Source organism: Schistocerca gregaria, chromosome 4, assembly GCF_023897955.1.
Source record: "Schistocerca gregaria isolate iqSchGreg1 chromosome 4, iqSchGreg1.2, whole genome shotgun sequence".
Lineage (NCBI taxonomy): Eukaryota > Metazoa > Arthropoda > Insecta > Orthoptera > Acrididae > Schistocerca > Schistocerca gregaria.
The window spans coordinates 756,682,967-756,695,516 of record NC_064923.1 but is presented as its reverse complement, the minus strand read 5'-3'; the positions used below and the strand labels follow the sequence as shown (position 1 = coordinate 756,695,516).

The 12,550-nt window shown below is 41.5% G+C and overlaps 1 protein-coding gene across 1 annotated transcript in view; it reads right to left on the bottom strand.

The window, feature by feature from the left end:
- The window catches only part of LOC126266717 (uncharacterized), a 252,508-nt gene that overhangs the window by 180,458 nt on the left and 59,500 nt on the right, over window positions 1-12,550 (bottom strand). The window contains exon 2 of the mRNA XM_049971187.1: window positions 4,334-4,450. Within this exon, the coding sequence (XP_049827144.1) occupies window positions 4,334-4,450 (117 nt within the window). The remainder of the gene's footprint in view (window positions 1-4,333; window positions 4,451-12,550) is intronic.

The window sequence follows — 12,550 nt, the reverse complement described above, 5'->3', positions numbered from 1 at the left end:
TTCACTCTGGAAGTTTCTTAGGGTATGGATGAAAGGGGGAATTATAACTTTATACTGCACTTACACGTTAGGAACAAAAGATGCAGGTCGGCATTATGATCTCATTGTGATAACCGACTGACAAGGGGAAGGCCTCAGACACAGTCAAATGATTCGGCTTAAAGTTTTGCAGGCCGCTTGTGTACAAACTAAAAAGGACTCGAACAGCTAGCTCAACACCTACCCCCCTCCCCCGTCTCCCTTTTTGTGAAAATCACCCTTAAAGGTTATGATGAGCAATCGACTCAAAATTGGCGGGATCGATAGATAATTGTAAATAGAGTATTTTTCATCATCGTCCGCAAACGCATACTTTGCCAGAAATCGAGGAACGGATCATTCACAACTGCCGCTTATGTACCCACGCGGTAAATGTGTGGTGTCACCGGCAGACACCACACTTGCTAGGTGGTAGCCTTTAAATCGGCCGCGGTCCGTTAGTATACGTCGGATCCGCGTGTCGCCACTACCACTGATTGCAGACCGAGAGCCGCCACACGCCAGGTCTAGTCTAGAGAGACTCCCTAGCACTCGCCTCAGTTGTACAGCCGACTTTGCTAGTGATAGTTCACGCTCTCATTTTCCGAGACGACAGTGTAGCATAGCCTTCAGCTACGTCATTTGCTACGATCTAGCAAGGCGCCATATTCAGTTCCCATGTATCCTGAACAGATAATATTGTGAATCGTGTACCGTCAAGAGCGACGTTCATCATTAATGGATTAAAGTTAAGTATCAAACTACTTATGTCCGCTTTCTGAATTCTAACTCCTTGTCATGTTCCAGACCTCACGTCAGTATAGTTCTTCCCTCCTCACGCCAGCTTGCGTAAGCTAAAACGCGTGTATTTCGGCCTCCCTTCGTAACACGGTGTTGGCTCTTCTGCCAACACAACAAAATGCTTTTCGTCGAGAGCGCCGATAACGCCGGCATAGTAGCTCAGCGCGTTCGGTCAAAGGGTTAGCTGTCGTCTGCAATAAAGAAGCTGAGTGAATGGATCAACAATGAACTTGAACAAGCGTCATGGGACGTCCGCCCTGGACAAATAGAACGACAGTTAACGAACAAACTGAGATAAAAAAAGTGGTGAACGTTAAAAAAGAAAATAGCGCAACGTCCAAGGTGGGGAAGCGGAGAACATCAGTTTGAATCTCGAGGAACTGTTCGGTTTTCTTTTTTTTTAAATTGTAGTTTTTCGTATCAGAATTCATAGGGGTAGCAGGGGTTAATAAGGCATGCAACTCAACACGGAATAATAATAGTAATAAGGTAGGCAAAGTAATTTCCCAAACGACGTGAATTAGTAAAGAATTACACTTTTAAGCCATGTCACATGAAAATAAGAGTGCTGCAAATTCCTCACGAGGGACCACAGATAGCCAACCGCGCGACGCTTGCTTACAGCGAGGCACGAGGCAGAATGCACGCGGATAGTTATGTTGTCCCGGCTGCCTGTTGGTCGTATCATAGTTGTGAACCTCGAACTGTGAGGATGTCCAGCACGAACCTTAAGAGGTCAATCGGAAGGAGTTGTTTTCCGTCATTAGGCCGACGCGAACCTCGAGGATACACGTCATGATTTTTCATCGTTAATCCGTCGAATAAAAGATGTTTTATGAAAGAATACACTTATCTTCCGTAAATAACATATGACTTGTACTAAATGTAGTTTGTAGTAATTAGCTTTTCTGTTTATTCCATAGTAATTAGTTATTGTTTGTTATGTAATATGTTGCAGCTGCATAATCTGAATAATGGAAGATGTACATCCATCGACCAGCGCTGAAATATGTTTTTGTGAGCCTGTCACAGAAGACCACAAGCGGGAAGTTACTGATGCTGTGCTGTGCTTTGGTTTATAAAAGTGTTGCAAGACGGCTGTATTATCAGTGCACTACCAGAAGCAGGCAGTTCTGTTTCTCGGCGTTCCAAATTGATAGGAGCGGCGATCGTCGAGCGATTTTTTGAGCTGACGAACGAAATGCGTTTTGTTGATACTGAAGAATCATACCATGAAGGCGAAAAAGAAGGTGATTCAGTGAAAGATATCACGACTAGTGAATCGCAAAATGGTCATGACACTTTGGAAATGTCCACGTTGCATGCAATCTGTGCTTCATTTGTTCCCCATGAGTACTACGAACCGGTTACTGAACGATTGAACTACTGCGCTACACCCCTTGACTTACTTCAAGGTGTGTAGCGCTAGCCAAGAACCAAACTGGAACGTACAAACACTGCAAAAGAATGCAACAACAGACCCGAAAAGGAAGATGGACCTAAAATTGTGGGAAAATGATATCGTTAAAGGAGAGATAAGATACGACAAATACCAGGCGATAAATATGTCGACATACGACCTATTTGTCGAATCGCGTCGTCGTAACGAGAATATAACAAAGAGAATACTCCAGGAGTGGGCTGCAGGTGCAGCGCTCCAATATACGACCAACAAGGATTTTACGTTTACTGCATCATTATCTTGGACAAGGAATTTCAAATCGGAGTATAAAATTCGTCAGTGGCACGTCACTAAATGCGTCTCCCACAAGGAGGTAGAAAATATAGCAGATATACAGAAAGTGGCGGCTCTTTTCATCACGCAAACGGCGTCACTTACGACCGGTTTTAATCGTGATTACGTGAGCAACACCGATCAAACAGGATGCGACTATCAGGTGAAAACTGGACGCACGTTATCGCATAAGGGAGAAAAACGAACCCTTGTCGCAGTTGGTAGTAAAAAAAAAAAGTAACACATTCGTACACGGCGCAATATGCCATCACATCCTCTGGAAAAGTGTTGCCTAAGGTTTTTCTGTGTTTACAGGAAACGAATGTTACATTTGGTCCTCGGGTTATAGAAGAGGTCAATCGCACAACCTACTCGCTGAAAAATGTTTACATTACTTGCTCCATATCCGGAAATTGACAAATGCGATTTACAGAACATTTCTTGGGAATGTTTTAAAACCGTACGTTGCTGATAACAAGTTCTTTCTAATACAGGATTCCTGGGGCGGACAAACTAATACTCTAATGTATGACACCGTGTTTATAGATGACGAGGGTCAACCGATCTGCACGGCAAAAATAATACCGCCAAACTGCACACCTGTGTGCCAACCGTGTGATGATTATTTGTATAGCCAGGTTTAAAAAAAATTTATAACGAGGCTTCATAATTGCAGTGTGCTTCTGGCAACCCAGCTGGAATTGCACAACCTCACGTATGCAGTAACTATTCCCAGCATAACTCATTACCGTCTTTAAGCACCGATTTTTCAGGCAATGATACAGTATGCATCAAAATTAATTCCCGAAAAAGACATTTTTAAATGTAAACCAAGTTTGTTTTCCGCTGACTCTTCGAAGGAACAGTGTAGCTATCGAAAGGTTGCATTCATTAGATGTGTTGGTGCCGTGAATACATTTGTTTTGAATGTTTATATGACAAATGCCATCCATCAAGTTGTTCGAATAAATGTGAGGACACGTAACAGTGGCTGGAAGCGCCATTGTAAAGTGGCCAGAAGTAACATTTTAGTTGTTTAATCTCCCAAGAGGGTTGAGAAATTTATTTGCCTACCTTTTTATCATTCCTTATTGGTTAACTTACTTTATTAACCCTCCTATCCCTATCAATTGAGATACGGAAAAATACAAACGAGAAGAATAGTTTCCGCTAGGTTTCCTCGACATTCTAACCCGGGTTTTCCGCTTCCCAGCCAGTTACCTTGGCCGTTGCGCTATTATTTTCAAAAATTCTCATTTTTGATCCGTTATTGTTTGTTGCTTTTGCTTGGGGCGGACGTCCCATCACATCCATTCACGTTTATCGTAGATCAGTTCACCGAGCTTTTTTTATTTCAGAGGGCAGTGAACCATCTGACCGAACGATATCGGCGCTCTCGGCGAGAACCGTTTACCATGTGGGTACACAAGCGGCAGTTGTAAAAGTTTCTTTCCTCGATTTCTCGGAAAGTATGCGTTTGCGACCCCATACATGATGAAAAATGCTGTATTTACAAGTAGGTATCTATCGATAGCGCCAATTTCGAGCCGATTGCTCATCATAACCTTTAGGGGTGATTTTCACAAAACCAGGAGGGTGCTGAGCGTAAATATCTAAAGAGTCCTTCGTTTTAGATTGTACACAAGCGACATGCCAAGTCTGAGCCAAATCGGTTGGCCGTGTCTGAGGCCTTCCCCTTGTGAGACAGGGAGGACTGCAGCTGTAGCAGCACAGTTGGTAGCCCTGCTAAGGCCCCCCCCCCCCTCCTCTCTTACTTACCCGTGACAGGCGCCCCGCCGTGCCGCGGCGGCGGATCCCAGCGGATGGTGACGACGCCAGCCTGCGAGTGGGGAGTCCCCGGCACCAGGCGGGGCTTCCCTGGAGGCGGCGGCCGCTCTGCGGGCAAACAAGCGCTGCTCAGCAGGACTCCACGTATCAGGGTCACCAACTTCATAAATATTAACCAACAATCTGTGCTGTTCATTAACGAAAACAGCGCGAAACGTTGTCAACCTGGGACTGAAAGACGTTTGTTTGTGTTAGAAGTGAGCACATTTGAAGATGTCGTCCTTTTAACAACAACACACTGACACCTGAGGTTTAAAGCTGTAGCTTCAGTTTTTGGCGTCACTCACACTGTAATATAACACCGCTCTCGGCAAGGAAGGGAATCTTTTCCCATAGCAGTAAAATAATTATGTTTCAGTCTGTCCACGTAATTATATTTAAAGTGGTATCTAGTGATAAGGCAGAGACATTGCTTATACTGGCCCCTATCTTCTGGTGAAAACATCTTTGAAAAAAAAAAAAGTAGCGACTGTGCAGTAAAGACTTTAGATTGAAATCCTGTAAAAAACAGACGTGTTTCTCTGGTATTTCTGTTTCTACAAGTAATATTTATATATGATCAATTCAGAATTAATTCGAAATCAATGAATCCTGGTGAGTGAAATTTTACGCGTTGACTTCACAATGTATTTTCACAAATGTTCGATTGTTCTTCTGCATCACATTTGATTGAGAAGCCTTTTCATAACTGTTGCTGATGTAGGACCCAATTGTTTCTACGCTTAGTAATGATTAATTTTATATCTGCAAGATATTCTGATTCAACCGTTTGAAGGAAATACTCACAGCAGTACTACTTCCAGAAGTCATATAAAAATCTTTCCTGTATATTAAGCTGTTACCTGAAATGCATAGGTACACAACATGTAACAACATAAAACAGTCTCACTGGTATCAACGACACATCGAAGCCATCACCAACTATCTGTAATCACAGATGAAAATTTTCTGCAATGAGGGTACACAAAATTAATATTTTACGACTATAAATGTCTCAAAAATGAAATATATTATGCAGGAAACAAAATAATTACAGTATATACTTCCATATACAATAAATAATCTTGTGATTATTAGTGAAGGTTATTGCGGGAACACTTCATTACAGTACTGTTAGCTGTAGTTTTTTTCATGTAATAATTACCATAGCGAATATTTTTTTTTCTTTTTGTCCCTTGAAGCTAATTATGAAACGACTTACTTCAAAACTTTCTTTCAGCTGCTCACATTAAGCTGTCATGCCGCTCTTTTTGCCTCGGTTTTCGTTTCTCAGATCAATGCAGAGTAACATGGAGGATGACAAAAGTTTAGGTACTCTATTTGGAGCTTTTTTTTTTACTTAGATGCGGTACCGTAGAACCGTATTTCGTGCCCGATGTACTCTTAGCTTTAGCCCTGCCCTTTCCCCCCTCCCCCCGTCCAGCCCTTCCCCTCCCCACAAGTAAATCAGTTTTGTAGTTCAATATCATGCTATTTGGATGAATAATATTAGATCTGTAAAGCAGCACCTCAGTAGCACTCTACAGGAACGCTAAGGTCGCTTTGGATATTATATTGCTAAACGACGGGTGCCAAAGTGAAAGGAACTGCCACCACGTCTATAATTGCCGGTGGACATTTTCTGCGGCGAAGAACCACAAAACTAATACCTTACTACGATAAATGTCTCAAAAAAACATATATACTACATAGAAAAATGAAAAAAAAATATTTACTTGCATATAAAAGAAACAAGACAGATTACCAACAAGGGTATTAAAAGAGCGTTGCTTTACAGAATCACTTTGTACCTTTTCTTTTTCAAAATAATTAATACTACACACAATGTTTCTATTAATTCTCTAAACCAACTAGGAAACAATTATATACTGCAAAGTTCGTTGTTAGTGATTCGCATTAAATTGTCGTTCTTTCAGCCTTGGTCTTCATTCATCGGATCAGTGCAATGTTAAATGCACCGTGATAAGATTAAGTGTACTCACTTTTCAACAACTTGGACACGAAAGCTAAGACACAAAAAGAGGTCCATTGGTGCCAGTAAAAATAACAGTGATACCATTACTAGAAGAGAAGGTTGTAAATTATCGTACCTGACCAGGTCTGCGACGTAACTCTACTTAGTTTTCGCGATTTTATGTAGCGGTTTCATCTTTATTTTTCTGCCCGCTCCCCCCTCCCCTGTCCAGCCCTTCCCCACCTAACGTTTAAGCCACCAGAGATGGGTCGAACGCGTTCATTCCCGTGAACTACTTCCTTGGTTTCACTCTTTTCCGTGAAGCGTTCAAATGAAGTAGTTCATTCATGAAGTACGGAAGCCTGGCGAACTTGCCCAATTCGCCGCTCAGTGGCGACTACGCTCGCTTCTCCTCGCTCGTACAATAAAGCTTGGTAATAGTTCATAATTTTACCAACAGGTGGTCGAACTATACAGTAACGTGCACACGACGTTTTACGCTCTTACAGCGTCTCAGTTAACTTACGTAGAGCATGGTCGAAGGGGACGAAGGAAAGATAAACAGAGAAGCCTGTCACATATGAAGAAGGTGATACATTTAATCTTGCTCGACATTTTTTCATGAAGCGCCCAAAAAAGTCTATCTGCCAAGTGAAACATTATTTGTTGTATTCATTGACTGAAAAGTAGGGCTACCAACGAAATGCAGTCCAGTTTTACGTTCCTTTTAAAATTTAATCCAAAATAGAATGAGTGTGTTTACCACTGTCACAAAGTCTATATACCTACGTTAAGTAATTATTCAGACGTTTTCCTGCGGATTTTATTTTTGTTGGGAATAATAGCCCTCCAGATTCAAAACGTAAACTGTCACCTGTAGTCATTGGTGCGATTTCAGGTAAAATCCCTCTTTCAGTGTTATTAACAAACCTTTTATTTTCATGTTGGCTGTGCGTGCTTACACAGCCGGCTTCTTCGTTTGTATCTTTAATATTCATTTGTCTGCAAGCGCTGCCAACGGTAGGCTACCCGTAGACGCGAAGTTTAACTGCACAAATAAGTCACTGATAATGATGTCAGCACTGCAGGAAGCAGCTGACGCTGCATTCTCCTCGCCCCTCACCTCCCCAACCTCTCGTAAACCTATCGTTCCCCATAAACACCGCGCGATTCGTCAACAGGCAGTAGAGGGAGGACTGAAGTGAAGGGAGGATGAGTAACGTAGCGCGGATGTAGAGGAAAGAGAGTGAGTGAACTAGAAAAAAATGTGGAGTGTGCGATCTGTGAAGAGTTTGAAGTACCAGTTCATTGAAATTGAGTAGTTAGTTGACACTTCACTGGAGTCAAGCGTTCATTTGAACGACTCATTCACGAGCTCCCCATCACTAGAAGCCACACATAAGGCGCACGCGAGACCGCAGTGGCTGTAGGTTAGGTTAGGTTAGGTTAGGTTAGGTTATAGGTTATGTCGTACTGGCACGACTCTGCCGGCACTAATATTCAGGCAAACAACGGCACATCGCAGTTGCCGCCTGCTTTTCTATTGGCCGATTTCCGTAAATCACGACCAGTAATGTAAACACCAATCAAAATTCGGGTTTTCACCAATGAAAAGAAATAATAAAAACACTAATAAAGATTTGTAACATCCCTGCCCTTCATCCTACAGAGCCTATCAGAATTAGACAACAGCCAAATCCGTAGGTATATACGAAACAGAGGTTTCATGGCTTCCTTGCAGATGCAGCTCAACACGTCTCTTAACGGAACAAAATCTACAAAGATAATTTCCGGAGTACTCTAAGGAAGTGTGATATGACCGCTACTGTTTACAACACAAATAAATGATCTAGTAGAAAGCATTGGATGCTCTTTAAGGCAATTCACTGACGATGTCGTTGTCTATGACAAAGTAGCATCGCGAGAAGATACTAACGATTTGTAGAACGGCCTCCGGAGAATTGATGAATGGTGCAGGCATTGACAGTTGAGCGTGAACGTAAATAAATGTAACATATTGCGCTTACACTACTGTACAGCTACACTGTTGATAAAAAAACCGCTGGAAACAGTATCTACCTTAAAATATCTAGTAATAACTATTCAGGGCGACGTTAAGTGGAATGGCCACATAAAACAAATGGTGGAAAAGCAGATGCCAGACTCAGATTCACAGGAAGAATCTTGAGTATTGTTCACCTATTTGGGATCCCTACCAGGTAGGACTGATAGAAGAGATAGAAAACATCCAATGAAGAGCGGCGCGTTTCGTCAAGGAATCGTTTAGCCAACGCGAGTGTTACGGAGACGCTAAACAAACTCCATTGGCACACGGTATGAGAGAGTCGTTCTGCATCACGGAGAGATTTACTATCGAAATTTCGAGAGAGCACTTTTCGGGAAGAGTCAGACAACATAGTACTTCCCCCCACATACGTCTCGCGTAATAACTTCAAGGAGAAAATTCGAGAAATTAGGGCCAATGCAAAGGTTTACCGACAATCATTTTTCCCACGCGTTATTCGCGAGTGGATCGGGATTGGAGGGCTCAGTAAGCGGTAGAAAAAGTACGCTGCGCCACACATCATTAGGTGGTTTGCGGAGTATGTTGTAGATGGAGGTGTAAAGATCCCATACCACACAGCAGTACCCTAGCAGAGGACGGACAACGTAGTGTAGGCAGTCTCTTTAGTAGACCTGTTGCATCTTCTAAGTGCTATGGCGATAAAAAGCAGTTTTTGGTTTGCCTTCTCTGCAACATTATCGACGTGATCAATCCAAATTAAGTTGTTCGTAATTATAATTCCTACGTATTTGTTGAACTGACAGCCTTTAATGTTATGTGATTTATCGTATAAACGAAATTTAACGCATTTCTTTTAGTACTCATGTGGGTGCCTTCACACTTTTCATTATTTTGAGTCAACTGCCACTTTTCGCACCATACAGATACCCTGTCTAAGTCATTTTTAATTGGTTTTCATCTTCACATGAATTCACTAGACGGAAAATGGTGGTATCATCTGCAAACGATCGAAAAGGGCTGCTCGATCTAAAAAGGGCTACTCGAATGGTCTCCTAAATCGTTTATATAGATCAGGTACAGAAGGCCTATAACACTTCCTTGATGAAAAGCAAGATACCACTTCTGTTTTACTCTATGCCTTTCCGTCATTTGTTACGTACCGTCACCATTCCGACAGGAAATCACGAATCCAGTTGCACAGCTGAGATGATACTCCGTAGGCACACAATTTGATTGGAAGTTTCTTACGAGGAACAGTGGCAAAAGCTTCCCGGCAATCTAGAAATATGGAATCAATTTAAGATCCCTTGTCGATAGCACTCATTACTTCATGCAAATAAAGAGGCAATTGTATTTCACAAGAACGATATTGTCTAAATCCATGCTGACTGTGTGGTAGTAGACCTTTACCACCGGCCGGTGTGACCGAGCGGTTCTAGGCGCTTCAGTCTGGAACCGTGCTATCGCTACGGTCGCAGGTTGAATCCTGCCTCAGACATTGATGTGTTTAATGTCCTTAGGTTAGTTAGGTTTAAGTAGTTCTAAGTTCTAAGGGACTGATGACCTCAGATGTTAAGTCCCATAGTGCTCAGAGCCATTTGAACCATTTGAACCAGACCTTTACCTTGGAGGTAATTCAAAATGTTCGGAAACAGTAATGCTCCAAAACTCTACTGCAAATTGACATCAGTGATATGGATCTGTAATTCAGTGGATGACCTCTTTCTTCTTTCTTAAGTATTGGTGTGACATGTGCAACTTTCCAGTCTTTAGATGTGGATCTTTCGACGAGCGAGCGGTTGTATGTGATTAAGTATGGAGCTATTGTTATCAGTTTACTCTGAAAGCAGCCTAACTGGTATACAGTCTGAACCGGAAGACTTGCCTTTCAAACATTTTATTAGCAGATTGTCTGGCATTACAGACAAAGGTGTTGTTGCGCATATGGTACAAACGTTACCAGCAAGGAATATCCTCTCATCAGTTAAAGTAAGTGCTACTACTAAACAAACAAAGTAATACATTTATAATCATTGAACACTAAAATAAATAAATAACTGAAACACTGATTTTAGTCGGTGTTATATCTGATTGTGTAATCAGTCCAGTTCAGCAGCATCAAGACGTGGAGACTAAGTGGTTGGTCTGTCAGCTAATCCATTAGCTTTTCAGCATGACTCTTAAAGTGCCTCTCGATCTCTACCACAAGCAGTGTCAGTTTCTGCCCATTGTGCTCAAAGTACCTTATTTCCATTTCTACATAACTTTGTCTGGTTTCCAGACAATCTGTGCACTGGTGGAATCCGTTTTCTGTAGTTTCACCCCTGAGGTGTTTTCCTTTTCTTTATTTCTAATCTGTTCCCATTGTCAGAATCGGATATTCAGTTGGCAACGATATGCCGCAAAATTTATTGAGTACTACACACATAGATGCTGCTGTAGTTTCGATGGAAAATGAAGATTCCTTTCCAGACATGGCCATGTGCAATTTAATAGGTCATGAATTGGAATAGTTTGACCATATAGAGAAAATGTTTTGTAACAACGCTCATGCTCAAACAATATTGTCATGCAGCAACAAACGCAAGTCGTACTTACACTTCTGGCAAAACAGCCCTAGCTTAACTTGAACTACACCCTCTGATCATGCCTGTCGCATATGTCACTCCAGAAATACGATGCAGCTTCCTTCAAACCTTTATTTGTAATCCGTTAAGTATATTGGATATAGACCTTATAACGGGCTGACAAGAAGAGCTCTCAATTTTTTTTGTTTTCGCGTAATACAAAGCCAAAAATGCAGCACAGCTATAATAATATAACAACGAAAATTGGCGGGAATCGGCGTTTTTTTTCAGATAGTGGCGTAAATAAACAGCCTAAATGAAAAAAATATCTGTTTAATATTGTACACGTATATTGTAAGAAAAGAAAAAAAAAGACCAAACTTGGACCCTTCACAATAAAACTCCTTTGTTGTTAATAAAGCAAAGAAGCTACAAAAATGAAAGTTCTTCATTTTCATCTGTACAAAGATATGTACACCTTGCGGAAATTGAACTAAGTAGCAAAGACGAATATGTGTTAGTGTTTATATTACAAGCCTTTATATTATATTACAACGTATTATAATACAATATATACAATATATTACAATATATTACAAGCCTTACAAGGCTTATAATATATTATAAGCCTTCTATAAAAAAATCCCGCAAATTGGTAATTTTTGTTGTCTTTCCAAGGCCTTGATATTGTAAATAATTTTACCCTCTTACATAAATCTAAGTTACAAACAACTAGTTCGATTCACATTTAACAAACAGTGCAATTAGGTTATGCTGAATAATCCAAGCAACATTGGATGGAGAGGAAATTTTAGTGAGTCGGGATAATTCACGAAGGGACTGCACGGGGTACAACTTTAGATCCATTCCCCTTCATTATACAGGATTCCCACCTAACCGTGCCACCTCAAATTATTCAGAAAATTAAAAAAAGTTTTAAAAAAAAGCAATTGGCCAGGGATGCATCTACGTCAGGGGCTCACAGAGTGGGCCAGAAAACATAATCCAGAAAGGTCAATGAACTCCACTTGCAACACAAAGTTAGGTTTCTTTATATGGGACATGTACGTTTTTCCTGCGGAAATGAAAACTAGAGGTACAGTTGGACTTGGTTTCGCTGTACCAAGCCTCACACGTTCTGAAATACCTAGACTTAGAAGGATAGCAACGGCGCCGCGGTTTCTGCCTTATTGCGCAGGGAAATGGTTGCCTGCACGATCCTCCAGTCTGATTGAAATGGACGACTAACAATATGCACATTCTGCCTACACTGTTCAGTCTACTTAGTGTCTCCTAGTCGGGATTGTTGTACTGTTTTCGGTGTCAAACACGAAAATTCACAATGACGCATTTCAAGTGCGTTTCGGACAATGGTTTCCCTGTATTGTGTGGCTCGCGACGTTGGTGATCATGTCGTCTATAAATGAACAAATACATGGTATGATGTTAGTTTACGGCGAATGTCACAGAAATGTACCCACAGCTCTATCAATGTACGCTGAGCGCTACCCACATCGACAGCAACTTCATGTCGTACAATTTCCGACATCTGCACAAGTCTCATGGAAAGAGGCAGCTGGACGCCCAGAAAGCCTTGTCGC